Source organism: Xiphophorus maculatus, chromosome 3 (genome assembly GCF_002775205.1).
Source record: "Xiphophorus maculatus strain JP 163 A chromosome 3, X_maculatus-5.0-male, whole genome shotgun sequence".
Lineage (NCBI taxonomy): Eukaryota > Metazoa > Chordata > Actinopteri > Cyprinodontiformes > Poeciliidae > Xiphophorus > Xiphophorus maculatus.
Genome location: NC_036445.1, coordinates 15,692,238 through 15,707,948, shown reverse-complemented (window position 1 = coordinate 15,707,948; position 15,711 = coordinate 15,692,238). Strand labels below are relative to the sequence as shown.

The following is a 15,711-nucleotide window of genomic DNA, read 5'->3' as shown; positions in this document are numbered from 1 at the left end:
AAAATTTTAAATTGAGAAAAAAACAAGAATTATAACATTCCCTTGTTTAAAAGTAAATATACAATAAAATAAGAATATTGATACAAAAAACGTAGACACAACTATAATGAAAAAATGGCAAAGTGTAAATATCTTTTGGGTTTTACTATATTTTTACTGATCACTCTTTTCTGAACACACTGAGACACATTTTAATTACTGTACACATTTATTCAGAAAATTACCTGAAGATTCACTCTCTACCACTGAAATACCTCCTGATAGGAACTGCTACATGATGTTTTGCTACATTAGAATCAAAAGCACATTTTGATTCAGTGGATAAAAACTGATGAACACATATGACCAATAAATGAGCTTTTAGTGTTTTGTGAAACATTCACCAGTGACCTCTCATGCAAGCTGAACTAAAATGCTGCTCTTTCACAATAAAGTGCATCTTCTATCTCTAGGCCCACTCCACCTGCATCAGGAGTTATTGCACAGTTCATTTCAGACAAGGCCACCAGCTCCCCTCAAAACAACCTCTGTTCGCATCTGTAAAGGCAAATGATCAAGGCGAATCTAAGCGTTCAGTCACTGCTTTTTGAATTTTTCACAGAAACGACATAAATATGGGTCTTAAATGCACCTGCAGCTCATAATTTAGCTGTTCCTACACACTACAGCTTCAAAATGCGTTGCATCAGCAATGACACAGCCTACAGACATCCACAGCAAGATGGGTGGCAAAGGGTGCACAAACTAAAGTGCTGATACTGTGACTCTGAATCAGGGTGTACCATGACACAGCTCTAAACAGTGCGACGATCACCGAGGTTGTGATTAAATCCAGATTCTCCTATACAATAAAAATAAACAGCATTTCAAGGAAGCATCGGGTTTTTCAGCCGAGAGAGAGGCAGAATAAATATTCCTGACTGCATGCAGGTGAACTAATGATAAAGGGTTTTTACTGAATATGGCGGAGAGGAACAAAACTTGACCTCAAACTGCAGACCTCCACAGATTTAGCCCTTAATCAGGTTTGCAGCTGATCCTGTTGATACTTTAGTGTTGAAAGTAGCTGGTGGGATAAAGGTGAGAGTGCCTGCAAAAGTATTCATACTCCTTATACGTTTTTCACATTGGTAACTGCAAAATGTTCATCATTTATTGGGGTTTTATGTGATAGACAAACACAAGGTAGTGCATCATTTTGAAGGAGGAGAAAATTAAGGTTTCAATACGTTTTAAACACGTCATGCATTTGTCTTCAACTACTTTACTCTCTTACTCTAACGAGAGTACACAGCAACTACTAACTAGTCAATGTCCAGGCCCAAGATGAGAATCCAACTAAAAATCTGTGGCAAAACTCGAAAATTGATGTTCAGAGCTGCAAAGACTGAGCCTGAGATATTTTGCAAGGAAGAATCATTAGACATACCCCAAAGCCTCGTTGGTGTACTTAAAGCAAAACTAGTTCTGTAAAGTATTTTCTGTAGGAGGCTAAAGTATACATGCATGCAGCACAGTTGTAAAATGGGCACCTTTTACAGATGCACTTCACAGTTATGCACAACCGTGTGCTGATCTTATCAAATAAAACCCCAATAAAATACAGTAAATGCTATAACTTTACATAATGAGGAAAAATTCAAGGAGTGTGAGTACTTTTGCCAGGTGCTTTAATACTGTAGGACTCTGTGGTGGATTCAAGGCCATCAGTCACACTGGCTTCCGCCAGATTCGATCTTCCTGGCTGCAGGACCCAGCTCCACTTTACAAACCCTCTGAGCAAACTTCAGAGAGCATAACGTCTCGCCCACGTTGCTCTCCAGCGCAGACACCTTCGGTGGAATGATTTAACTCAGTTAGTAACGCTGTAAGAATCGGTTGACGGATGGGCTTAAGGATTTCTCTCACCTGCACCACCATGACGGTCTTGCTGCCTTTGCCGAGGGAGTCCTGTAATAAGTAGGTAAGGCGAGAGTTCCTGAAAGGGATGTGGGTGTGCCGACCCCGAAGAGCCTGAATGACGTCCCCGAGCGCCAGCAGGGAGCGGTTGATGTTCTGGGCCTCCTTCAGCCGCTCCCCTTCGGCTCCAGACTTCCAGACCCGCTCGGAGCCGGCCAGGTCCACCAGGTTCATCTTACCTGAACAACAAAGAGTGAATTCACAGAACTGATTTGTCTTTGAAAGACAAAACTCCTGGCAGTTTGTGCTGAGAAGGAGAAAAATGCGTGACTGACCGGTGGTTTTGGAGCCAGAGGCAAGGTCAGTACCCTGGACGGTGATGCACAGCAGAGCGTGGGAGCGTGAGCTGTGCTGGTTCATCTGAGTGCCAAAAGTGATCCTGTTCCTACGAGCCATGGCTAAAATCTTTAAAAACAATAATAAAAAAAAAAACCTTAAGCATCAGTAATGTAATCATGAATGGTGATTAAAACGGTAGGAGATCGTTCCCACCTTCTTAATGTGCTGAAAGTTCCTAACTTCTATAACCCTGAGGCCTGGAACGTGCAGCTGTCCCGTTCCATCTGGGTTGATCTTTATGTCCAACTTCTCTCCATCCTTACTCAGCAGGTCTCTGAAAGATAAACCTTACTTAGCCTCCTTTTGTCACAATATATGTTACAGTATGTCACCGCTAGTCAAAAAGCAGCACCTGTACCTCAGCACCTCATTGTAAATTTCCACAGAGCTGACTGTGACTGTGTAGGACCACATGTCTTTTCTCTCTTCGATCTCACTGAAGAGATGTTTCAGAGCTCGCTGGTTGATTCCTGGGTTTTCCACACTTCCCTGGATAACAAGAAGTGGCCATATTATGTTGTCGGATCCTGACATTGTAACACAGCCAGCATTTTTGCCACCATTTTTTGATTTCTTTATGATCCTGTTGGCTTTGTGGCGATGGCATCTGAAACTTTTCAGTCATGAGAAACTTATGGAGAGGCAGTTAATTTCATAGGAAGGAAAAATGCTAAGTTAAAGTTTTTCCCTAAAATATTGAGCAGGAAAAGAAGAACTTTGGTAATGTTATTCATTCATAAATTCAGCTATTCTGTTAGTAAGAGTGAATCTACACTGCAGACCTCTCTTACAACTATGACAGAAAACGAAAACCAAACAGGAAAAAACAATATTTTGGTGTGGTTTCACAAATAAGATTTTTTTTGATTTAGTCATTTGCATTTTTTAAAAATTAATAATAATTAAATATTTATTTAAATTTTTTGCAGAGCCTTTTCCTAACATTTTCTTTTTATAAAATCAGGATTTTATAAGTACGGAAGTGATTAAAGGACAAAGCTTAGAAATAAATTCAGGAGCAATATCTCATAACGAGATGCAAGACTTGTTGAAAAACAGAAACTTACTCGTTATAATGAGGTTTATATCTTGTTATAATGAGAAAGTTTCTTGTTTAAGTGATATATAAAAAATACATTCCTCTGACTTTACAGCTTGATGAAAATGCATAAAGGAGCTCGCTGTTATTCTCCTTCTCATCCTGTTTCTTCTGGACGACATCTAAAAATACCAACAACTATTTCTGTTTTACTGTAACAACATTATTACTTTGGTTTCATTGAGATATAAATCTAGTCATAATGAGTTTTTTCTTAATCTTGCGAAAACCAGAAAGTTTTCTCATTTTAATAAACTCTATGGCTAATGTGCCAGTCTAAGTCATATGTTTGAAGACAAATGAAAATCATTTGGTTAAATATTAACTATTATCAATAATATGTCATCTCATAAATCTGCTTTTACATGGTAAAAGCAACCAGACCAACCATTCTGTTTGCTTGTGCTGTCGGCACTGAACACAAGAATAATATTTTTTTTAAAACACAAACAAATGTAGTAATAAATTACAATGCGTGCGTCTAATTAAAAAATGTGCCATTATTATGAGTTTTTTTTTTTATATCAACAAATGACCTTTGTCAGTGTGTGCACTGACGAAGGTCATGCAGCCATGCTATAAAATTAGTGTTTACCTCCATGGTGTAGGTTTTTCCAGAGCCTGTCTGCCCATATGCAAATATGCAGACATGGTAGCCATCAATGCAGGACGTCACAAGAGGTTCAATCTCCTGAAAGATCTGTTTAAACCAAACCAACAGTGAGGTGTGGGGTCAGAGGTCATGTCACAGTAACGTGTTCTTTAAGTCTTTGTCTTTTCCACTACCTCTTCCTGTGTGGCGCGTGGCTGGAAGACCTTGTCCAACTCAAAGCTGCGACCTTTTCCCTTGTTCAACACGGTGAGGGAGGACTCGTTGTTGGGGTCCGTCGTCACAACAACAGACTGGCCTTCCTCATGCTGGTCCTCCTTCAGCACAGGCTTGACCCGGCACAGCACACGGATGTTGCCTGAAACAGAGAGAAGGCTCAGAGAGTGAACAGTTTTACTGTATTCGCTGGAGCAAACGTGACTCTTCCTCACCTTTCAGCTCCACCAGCTGCTCATGGAGCTTCCTACGCAGGGCCACTTCCTTCCTGTATTTCTCCAGAAGGTCCTTGTTGGCTTCAGACATCTCACTGATTGCTGCTGAGATCTACCAAAAAGTAAACACAACGTGGAATCTCAGAAATCTGATGTTTCTTTCCACCAAATACAGGAGTTCAGGTCTGAATTACCTGCTTTTTGGCTTCATTGATAGCTGCACCGTAAAACTCTGAGAAGTTCCGAACTTGACTCCTTAGGCTGGTATAGTCTGTCTTCATGGAGCGCAAGGTTGGAGGGAGAGCTGTTAGACGCTTCTGCAAAGCTGAGAGAGACAATAAGGCGTGAAGAAATATTCTCTGATTAAGCAGAATGTCTTGTGAGCAGAAGCAGAAGCGACTGACTGAAGAATTGGTCCTGCAGGTTCTGAAAGTGTTCAGCGGAGCAGCTGGCAGCAGCCTTCACCGCCTCCTCCTTTCTCTCCTCCAAGTGGCCGATCTCCTTCAGCAGTTCCTCTCGCAGGTGACTAATTTCTCGTTCGTACGCTGCAATCTGTAAATATTTAATCACAACAGTTTATCAGCCTGTTAGCTTTACATTTACAGTGACTTAACTCTACACTGTATTGTTATAGAACAACAAGAGGGTAGAACTTTTATTTTATTTTCTATCGTCGGATCAGCGGTTCATCACATTGACTTTAAATTATATCTAAACATTAACGGTTTTAGTGGCGTATAACTAGCAGTAATGTAGAGAAAAACAAAATAACGAGTGATGTTCACAATTTGCAGGACTTTGTAAAGCTACTTGGCATTTTTACCAAATAAATACAATGAACTTGATTTTTATGTGATGGTCGCATACAAAGTAGTGCATAATTGGGAATTGGACTGTGATTTAAGAGTGGGCTTTGACTGGGCCATTCTAATACATAAAAAAAGATTTAATTTAAACTGTATGATTAAGGTTACTGCTTCAATGTAATCCTTTGACCTCGTCTCAAGTATTTTGGAGCCTCCTACAATGTTTAATGCATAATGCTGACATTGTTTTATGAGCTCTCACTGCATTAAAAAACCTCCATGAAACTTTATGGTCATCCATGTTCTCCAAAAAACCGAGGGATTCAAAGAAAAATCATCCTGAAAGTTGAAACCTTTAGTGCTTACCTTGTGCTGCAGATTGCAGCTATATTCATCCGACTTCCTGATCTGTTCCTCCAGCTGTTTGCACCTCTCATTCTGACTGGACAGCCTTTCAGACAGCACCTCATTCCTCTGTCTGGCTTTGGTCAGCTGCTTCACTATGGCCGGCGATTCCACCTCCACTGTCTGCGTGACGTACTGCAAAGAAGATTTACATCTTTTCAGGATCATATAAATATACCTGAGTCCCTCTGGAATCCATCACAAGCCCATTGAGATGGTTCACCTTCACAACTGGCTCCTTTCCTCTTTCTTTATTCAGCTCCAGCTCCAGCTCCCTCACTCTGTCTTCCCGTTTTCTCAGCTCCTCTCCTCTTCTCCACTCCCTGTGTTCGCTCTTCCTCTCCAGCTGTGAGAGCTGCTCAGCCCGCTGCTGCAGAGACGTCTCCAGCTGCTGAACTCGGCCACGAAGGTTCTCGTTCTCCTGTCGTGTAAAACGAAGTAAGTGTGCGTGTTAACGGCGGGTTGGCTGGCACACATGTGAGCTTGGAGCTGAACTGCAGCCTCTCACCTTGATGAGCATGGTGTTGGATTGAGACGGGATGACCGACAGCTGCTGCAGGAGGCCTTGTGTGACGCTCAGGCTCTGCTTCAGGCTCTCGTTCTCAGCCGACAGACAGAGAACTCGCTTCTCTGAGTCCGTGGCTCCCTGAGGGTAAAGTCAACAATAAAATGAAAAAAAGAAAACTGGCACTCATTGGTTTTGCTCATCATGAGACTTTTTTTTTTGTCTGACACGTTGTTAGTAAGATACCTTTTTGTAAATACATTAATTTTAAAATCTTAAATCCAAATGATGAACACAGGAGTGAATTTTAATAAAACTAAAGAGATGGTTTGATGAAACCCTTGATTTAAATAAAGCAAAAAAAATATTTGGCGGTTGGTTTGACAGTCAGCAACAACTGAAAAATGCTACAGGAAATGTTCATGTACTCTTTCATTTATCTTCTGATAACACAACGCCTTTCTGTTGGAAATCTTCTTTAAATTATATAATAAGAGCATCACAGTCTATTGCAGAGCTACAGTATGTAAAATCAAAGACATCATAAATGCATGCTGTGTAGTTAATGTAAATATGCTTATGTTTTTAGGACTGAGAGACCTTTATATTGCTAAAATTATGTTTAAATCTCCAAGCTGTCTAAATGTTTATTCAGATCAGACAGGATAAATATGACATAAAGGTGTGAAAGCTAAAATGAGAAATGTCAAAATTCTAAATTAATTTTAAAAATGGTAGATCAAATAAGCATAGCATCAACTACTCCTATGGTACTTTAATTTTATGATATATAATATCATAAAATTATATATATAATATCTATCTATATATATATTCAGTATATCTATATAGATATATATATATATCTATATATATCTATATATATAGAGATATATATATATATACCATATATGAAGGAAAAGAAGGAAATATATATAGATATCTATATATATTTCCTTCTTTTCCTTCATATACAGTACAGACCAAAAGTTTGGACACACTTTCTAATTGAATTCAATGAGAAGCTGGGTGTTGCTTGACATTTACAGAGCTATTTTTATAACGTATTTGGAGCGGCTCTGCTGATTGCTTGAAAAGTGACAAACACTTGATGAATGACTCAGTCAATATCTTGCAGGACTCACAGTGGCTGTTCTCAGTCTCGATAGCTCCTCCTCACGCTCCTCTATGCAGTTCTTCAGCTCATCAATCTAAAAAACATGAAAGCAATTTGAAACTTTTATTAGATGTGTCAGAATGAATACTTGTTTTTCTATTATCAGTAGCAGAATGTGAAATATTTGAACTAGCCTCTTATTATGTGGGAATATTTTACATCTAAGACGAATTTCTCTGCTTATATTAAATAAAAGTGGCACTCGTTCAAAATATCAAAATGAAAATTACAGTTTTGATGGTCTGCTTTTACAATACATGGGTGCATAAGTTTAAATCCATGCTCCAAAGAAACACAAGCTCGCTTCATAATACATAATATACATGTTCCGTATTCATATTTATTAAAAACCAGCTGTGTACCTGCTGCTGAAAGGCCTGTATGCGGGTATGCCTGTCTCTTTCTTTTTGCTCCAGCTGTGAGTGCAGCAGACGCAGCTCTCCTCTCAGTTTGCTTCTCTCCCCCTGCAGCCCATACAGGGACTCCACCAGCCGTTGGAGACCAGCTGGATTCCCCACATCACTGCTACACTCACCTGGAAGACAGGAAACAAAACCAATGACATCCTGCACAATCAGCTATTTAATCCCACTGATGTTCTTAGGGCAAAAACTGCAGCCATGAATTTACTGAAATAAAATTTGCTTTTTGTATTTATTCAAATTCTTTGTTTTTTCTTTATTATAATGTGATTGATTATGCGAAACATTTCTGTGTGTGTAAAGACATTATTTACAAGACTGCAGTCACAGTCAGTATGAATGCTACTTTTTTTTACTCAGAGCCATCTCTTCATTCCTCTAACATTTCCACGGCATGCTGAAAAGCTCACGTGTAAATCTAATATTCATTACCATTGAAAGTGGACCAACTTTTTCTCATTTTTTGCATCCATAGTCACTGTGCGCTACCGTTGACATCATTGTGCTCGTGTCCTACTTCCCATCCCAAGATGCAAATTTAAAGACATGAATTATAATAATGCCACTCAGCAAACCTTTTTAAAACCACCCTGTACCCCAACCTGAGCTGCAGCAGCATGACTAACAATGCTTCCATCACTTTTCCTCCGCCTCAATGATTTATCAGGCTCTTTCGTCTCCTATTTTCATTTCGCAACCTTATGCTAATTTTATCAACATTGCATGTCAGGTTTGTCCTTGTGGAGAGGTTACGGAAAGAAATCTGCAGAAGGAATTAAACAGGACTGTAAATTTTAAGGTAGCAGCTTAAAATTATGGGTAAAAAATCTTTCAAACCAATAAATGTATTTGTAAAACTCTTGTGAGCTAAATAGAAAACAGCCTTAACAGTTATAACCCAGCCATATTGGCTGACATCCTGCATATTCATGATATACAGTATCACTCAGACCTGCACTTTGTATTACACCTATAAAAAAGGGATAGAAATAAACAGAATAGCCTTGTGACCACCGGGACCTCGGGCTATTTTTATCCCAACACGTTTACACGTGCTACCCCAGCATGTGCCAGACCTTGTAGCTCCATTTGCTCTGGTTTAAACAGCATCAGCAGACATGTTTTATTCAAGTCAACACAGCTGAGATCCAGCAACTCAGGGGAGTCATGAGATCCTCTTAAATTTATCCGTAAAACTGAGACAAATCTGCTCATTCAGGGAGCTGCATATTTATGTACCTGTTAACAAGCTGCACAGCATGGAGTGACACTTTATGAGCGCTGCTTAGGGTTTCTGATCTGAGGTCAGACAACCAGTCTGTGGTTACATCTGAATCACAGCAGGTACACACAGGCTCTGAGAAACACGGGGCTGGTCTGGTTTTTGTGACGACACAGCTGCTGAAAAACATCTGGCCTTTTTGCTTTACTCGTGTCTCAGATGTTAGAAAAAATGTACAGAGCATGTGAAAGAACATGCCAATCAATCCCAATTCTTTAAAGCTGATTTGTTATAAAAAAGTCACATGGTCTTAAGATGACATTCAAGTTCCAGTGACGTTTCCTGCACAGCTACTCTGCTGAAAATGGTCATTGAGCAGACATGTGTGTAAAGAGTCCAGTTCTTCCAGTTAGCTCTACTGTGCATGCACCTGCTGCACAGCCAGTACCATCACCATCATTCCAGTCAACACAAAAGGGAAACAATAAGAAAAGCATCCCTTCGCTCATCAGTTAGGAAGAAAGAAGCCGTTTGAGCAAACTATAGTGGTACAAGTTCAAACTGAATGCATGTCTACTGTACTGGAAAATACCAAAACAAGCGAGAGTTGGCATTTGCTGATTCAACGAGTGGCCCAAATCAGATGGAAGAATTCAAAGAGAAATTTCACAAGATTTATACTTGCTAGATTTATAACAACAATCATCGTTATTATTTGCGTGTGGGAGTCATTCGAGTCAAATTCAAGCTCAAATGTCGTCACCCGGAACACACATAGAGCTGTATTAGTTATTGTTTTTTTCCCTATAGTGTGTTTTTAAAAAGTGTTTTGTGAAATCCTGCAGTGGAAATCCATACTTCATTAACCACAGGTGTTTTTATTGCCTGTTAGTGATCACAATAAAGCTTGTAGATAGTATTTTCAACAAAGTCTATGACCTTTACATCTGTCTGTTTTTCATGATCCCTTCATAGCATGGGAGTGATAACCTCTCCCCCTCCCCCTATGCTCCCCACCACCCTCCTGTCTCACCCTCGCTCAGGGGGCTGGGACTCTGCTGCTGACTGATGGCCTCCTCCAGGCTGCTTATGATGCTGTTCTTGTCTCTGATGCGCTGGCGGTAGGAGGCCCGCAGAGTCTTCATCTGACGGCGGTGCTGGACGCGGTGCCTCTTCAGCTGGACCCGGTACTGGTCGGCCTGCTGCTGCAGCTGCTGGAAGTGGGAGTACTGCTCCAGAAAGCTTAGCAAGTGGGACATCACTGCCACCAGGGGAGACTCAGCCAACTGTTTGATGAGGAAACACATCCTTAAAGTTTATCAACCTGGTGGGGGCTTGGGGGTGAATTCATGTTAGCCTGCTGCATCAAGTGTTAGATACCTTTCCTGTTGCCTCCAGCTGAACCTGAGAGGCTCTCCTCTTCTCTGTCTCCTGTTTGAAAGACAAAAAAGCTGCCAGAGGAGTGCAGGCTGGGATGTCTGGGGCATTATCCTCATCTTCATCACTCAGTTCGTCACTGTCGCTGCTGCTGCCTGGTCAAACATTAGGAGAACAGAATGAAGGACTGTTTGCGCTAAATATTTAAAGCGTATGTGGGACCTCCTCATGTAGGACATGCATGCTTTCTTTCTCATGAACTCACTTGATTCACTAAATCGAGCACAAGATTTTTTTGTTCTGGAGGTGTGGCCATCTCGTCTCCTGCTCCTTGTTTCCATGGAAACAGGTTCTGACTCCTGTGCACAGCATCGTATTCAAGGGTCAGACACAAAACACACACACCCACACACCCACATGCACATGGGTTTACAAAAGAAACACATATTCCAAATCCAGACATATGCACAATTACATGCAATAAAAATCCAGCACTATGAGGCAACCTGTGGCCTGATTGATGTTTCCAAAAATATCTGAGCAGAAAATCTCTGAGGATGCAAAATGATGTGGCTAGACTCACATCTGGGGAAGCTCCACAGGCTCCATCCAAGGCTTTCTCCTCTTCTTCCTCCTCCTCCTCCTTCCTGAAGACAGTGTAGAAGATGTAGACTAAAAGCGAATAGAAGGCGTACATCGCCACGCTGTCAGAGAGCTCCTGCAAATGATAAATGAACCCGCTGATTTAGTTATTGTGAAACTGGCATAAAAATGATCAGACTTAATCTTAAAATAGAGAAATCGATCATCTAAATGTGCATGTTGAGATTTTTTTTTTTTTATGATGTACTGGAACCTCTCAAGCATTTTTTCTATTTTCATTTCATCCAGCTGAATTAATTGTCTTCTGTACCTCATCAAATGACTTCTCCCTCCCGATAATAGGAGCCTGTGATTCCAGCCCTTTGTATTCCAATGTCACGGTCCATCTGTGTTGTCAATCCCAACTCCTCCCATGCAGCTCCTTTTCTCAGGAGCTGCTAGAAGATCCCTGCACCGCTTGGCTCATTCTGTTCTCCTCATCCTTTCTCCTCCCCTTCCTTTTCTCCTTCTCTCCACTTTGCTCCATCCACCAGCTGCAGCTCCACGGAGCATGCTCAGTACGGCTTCCTGAGCCGCTGCAGTGGTGCAGCTGCAGATGCAGACAGATTTTATGGAGAGAATGGGGTGATAGAGCCGATGATGACAACGCTGGCCTGGCTTGGCAGAAAAGGAAGAGGTGATTCATTTCATTCTTCTGAGTATGTGAAATAAACAAACATTGCAGGTTGTTGATTTTAAGCAGATGAGCAGTGAAACAAAGAAAGTTGCGAAAAGTTACTGAACAAAAATGACTCTTAAAGAATGCAGATTACACAAACTTTATTGTCTTTTATTAGTTAGGCTAACACTGAGTAGCACATGACTATAAAATGTAAAGGGAGAAAAAAAAACAGTTTTCAAGTAATAGAAAAAAAATTGAAAATGGTATATTTCTATGTATTCAGTGCCCTTTACTTGTACAACCCAAAAACAAATTGAAACTAAATGAAAGTGCCCTTTTTAATAAATAGATAGCACCTGTATTAAATTAAATTTCTGAATTAATAAATGTTGTGGGGAGATTTATAAAGGAGTTTGGTTGTAAAACTTCATGCAAAGCTCTGAATATCTCATTAGAACTGTTTGATCCATCATCTGAAAATGGAAAGAGCATAGAAGAACAGAAAACCTACCAAAAATAGCCATCTGCAGAAACTGACAGGCTGGACAAGAAGAGCATTCAAAAAGCCCCTGGTAACTCTGGAGGAGCTGCAGAAATCCACAACCCATAGCAAAATTTAACGCAACAGCTGTCGGTTGCACACTCAGCAAATCTGATCTTTATGAGATCCAACACCGCAAATAATCAACTTTTAGTTCTGAAAGTAAATGCAATGTGAGGTGGAGAACTAACAGTGCGCATAATTCTGAAGCAGCAGAAGGTTTGGGGTGAGGATGAAGGTCAACCTTCATCTGATGAAGGACGACCCCAAACATACAACTAGAGCAATGGTGGAAAATCCCTAATAAAAAATACTGAAGTTTGTGATTGCAATACAACGACTTGTTTTGGTCATAAGACAGATTACTTACTTTTGAAATATATACATTTTTACAGTAAAAATAAGAAAGGAACAGGCAACTCTATAAACATTCGTCTTTACGACTAATATGTCCTGAAATGACTTAGAATGCAAAAAAGAAAAACCATTTCCAACATTCCCCTCAGAGTTTGGATTGGAGCCACAGATGTTTTACATATACTGCAGTGAACCAGTTTAGGCAGCCGCTGAAACCCTGGGAGACAAGCTGCAGCATCTTTTCCTGTAGCTCACTGCAAAACAGAGATGTGATGAGCATCAAACTATGACGGAGATAAAGGTAGAGCTTTGACCACTGCAGATATTTCTGAGTGTGCTGAGGCTCCAGAGCAAAGGCTTCCTAAACTCTGGAAGCAAAGGGTGTTTCTGCTTGCCTCAGTCCAAAATAAAAACACAAGCAGGTAAAAACAGACATTAGCAACACCAACTTGACAAGAATTAAGCAAAAACAGATAGAAACTTAGAAAACACAAAAAAAGAATATTTTGACTTTTACCTGCAACTCCTACATTTTTCAGTTTTTATCACTGCAACAAAACAACTGAGAATTTGAACGCACAGCTGGGAATCATCACACTGGTTTTGTGTATTTATGTGTTTTTATTCAATCCCAGATCATTTGATATTCAAATGAAGTCTAACTTAGTTTCAGAAAATTTCATTAAAATAATATCTGGCATTAAAACAATGGACTTACTGCAAGGGACTGCTTTCCAACAGACGTCCTAGTTTTTTAAAATGTTAATTAGCGAAACATCAGTTAGATCTACTTATTTAGTTTTAGCTCATGTAATACTGTGCAAAAGCTTTAAGGCAAACCTGATTTCTTTATCTTGCTACCAAGGGATCAAACTGATCTCCTAAGGTGGCCTTTGTCAGTTGATCTCAGGATCAACTGAACTCTTCCTGCTTTTTATTAAAATTCCCTTTATCCGTTTTTACGCATGCATGGGGAGACAGAAATGATCTTTATTTACACTGCACATAAAAAAAACTACAAAAAACAGTGCTGCATGGCAAAGGCAGACCACAACCAAAAGTAATAAAACAAACCCACATAATAAAACAAAGTTATAAGTTAACAGGAATAAATTGCATTTATAATATAAAAAAAACCCCATTGAAATATGAACACAAAAATTAAGAAAATAAAATAAATACATATGAAACAGGATATATAAATGTGGTAATCTGTAGTCTAAAAAGCAACACTCAGATCCATAAACTATCATAGCAGAGCTTCTTAAATCAACAATTCAAATGTCATTTCACCCTCTGAAAAAAGAGCCTTTTAAAGGTTTAATGCCCAACTAAATGTCGTCATCAATACAGTCATCCCCCAAAAACATTTTGAGCTCATTTCAAACTATTTTCTCAGGATTTTAGAGATAAAAGGCAGCTTAAAAAATGGATTAGTTACAATATTGTATATAAATTCTACAATATTAATACACAAATGATCTGGTCTTCAACAGGTCGTAAACATTAAGTATACAAAAACACAGAGCAGATGCCATAATGTTATTAAATGAAAAGATTGTAAATAAATATGCATAAAACTATTGTAGTTGAATTCCTGAAATTGTGTTGTGGATTCTGGTATTAGTGTGCTATCCTAAGAATATCCTATGAATATCCTATGATATTCTTAGGATAGCACACTAATACCAGAATCCAACTTCTGGAAAACCCTCTGATAACTTTCTGGAGGTTCCCTACTGCAAAGTAAATGTCAAAAACTCACAGAGAATATGTGAATTACAGCAACAAAAAAGTGTCTGCTGCTCTAAAAAAGTGTTCAACCTTATAATGGTGGAAATGTACATTGTTTTTAGATAATCTGTTCAGCCAAGTTAGGTTATTTCATGTCCCTTTACCTTTTGTAATGAACACTTTACCTCTGCAAAACAAAAATCACCACTAATTTACACATTTATTGGTCAGTCACATCCAACAGAAACTTGTTGAGGGCTTTTGTTGAAAGCCAACAGCCTATTGACAACGACCCCTTTAGAAGACATTTTATAAGTCCTTCTGCAGCAGGTGGAGAAATCAGAGGAGAAAAGGCGTTGGTGTCGGCCCTCTGTGCCAGAAGTAAAGGGAGGCTGAGAGCCACGCCGCCTGCGGCCCCTATTGCATTCCCTGCAAACAGACACACAGTCAGGCAGCAGGACAGAGAAGACAGCCCGAGGGAGCGAGTCAGGACAGTGAGCGTCTCTGCTGAGAGCCAGTCTGAGAGTCCGAGAAGCAGACAGGAGCCGCACAGGAGAACACGAGCCGTGTTGTGGTCCTGACTGAGCCACAGGAGGTCAAAGGAAACCAAAGCCGGAGCCAGAACCTCCCCGGTCCATTCTGCTTCTCTCTGAAGTGTGGAGGCATGGAAGAGGCAAAGAGCTGCAGAGAACCCGAGCAGGAAGAAGCCAACAGAGGGCCCCCTGTGGTCCTTTAAAGAAAGACAGTATGAACACGTTCATGGTATGTGGTGAGTGTAGATTTATGCAGGCACAATGTGTGTGTAGGAAGAGTGGCAGAAAGGAAATAGTTACAACTTAGTCTGTAGGTTTTAAAGAGCAAGTCCCACCTACGAATTGTTACTTTGACAAGAGAAAACGCATTTTTCATTTTAGAGAGCTTCACTCAATGTGTTTCAGTGAGTTATGTCCTGCGTTTTTATTGCATTTAGTCTTAAAATATATGCCTACCTTAAAGAGTCTATAGGAGGAGTGCAGGGCTGTTGCACACAAAACACTGTTGGAACCAGAGGTGACCCAGTCCATTACATGGGACGCCATTGATCCTGATGCAAATACACGTCTGAAAACATCCGACAGTCTGCCAACTGGCAACACGCAGATAACATCAAAGAAAGTCTAAATAAACGCATTTCACGAAAGTTATTAAAACATATCAGGATGTGGACCAACAAGGCTTCCTTACAGATAATAATAAAGGATAAAACAGCAAACTCATCGGGCAGGAACAATCAACGGGTTGTTTTTACACGTGGTCAAGCCCTAAAGTCCAGTGCGCAAGCTCCAAAAGAATGCGTTCACTGTTGCTCGTAAAAGCTGAACTGTACCAGTTTCTGAAGCACCAACAACAGCCTGTCACGTACCAACAACCGACAATGTTTAAAGTAACTCAAGATCTTTTCTTCTATATTCTGATGTTATGGT

At 40.1% G+C, this 15,711-nt stretch overlaps 1 protein-coding gene across 5 annotated transcripts; it reads right to left on the bottom strand.

Annotated features, from left to right (window-relative positions):
• Positions 1–569: 569 nt before the first annotated feature.
• Positions 570–15,554, bottom strand: LOC102230990 (kinesin-like protein KIFC3). Of its 5 annotated transcripts, XM_023330894.1 has the most exons (22): positions 15,473–15,554; positions 15,238–15,374; positions 11,266–14,978; positions 10,936–11,070; positions 10,618–10,711; positions 10,356–10,507; positions 10,009–10,261; positions 7,694–7,866; positions 7,300–7,365; positions 6,158–6,295; positions 5,873–6,070; positions 5,611–5,784; positions 4,843–4,990; positions 4,633–4,763; positions 4,439–4,550; positions 4,184–4,365; positions 3,993–4,097; positions 2,657–2,787; positions 2,452–2,572; positions 2,235–2,364; positions 1,909–2,138; positions 570–1,832 (listed from the first exon to the last, which is right to left on the bottom strand). In XM_023330894.1, exons 4-22 carry the CDS (start codon positions 11,047–11,049, stop codon positions 1,707–1,709), a joined length of 2,778 nt encoding a protein of 925 aa, XP_023186662.1. In that variant the 5' UTR covers positions 11,050–11,070; positions 11,266–14,978; positions 15,238–15,374; positions 15,473–15,554; the 3' UTR covers positions 570–1,706. The 5 variants fall into 5 exon arrangements, with proteins under 5 accessions (XP_023186662.1, XP_023186661.1, XP_023186664.1 ...); XM_023330893.1 differs by having other exon boundaries at positions 15,238–15,549; XM_023330896.1 differs by having other exon boundaries at positions 10,936–10,999; positions 15,238–15,549.
• Positions 15,555–15,711: the final 157 nt, after the last annotated feature.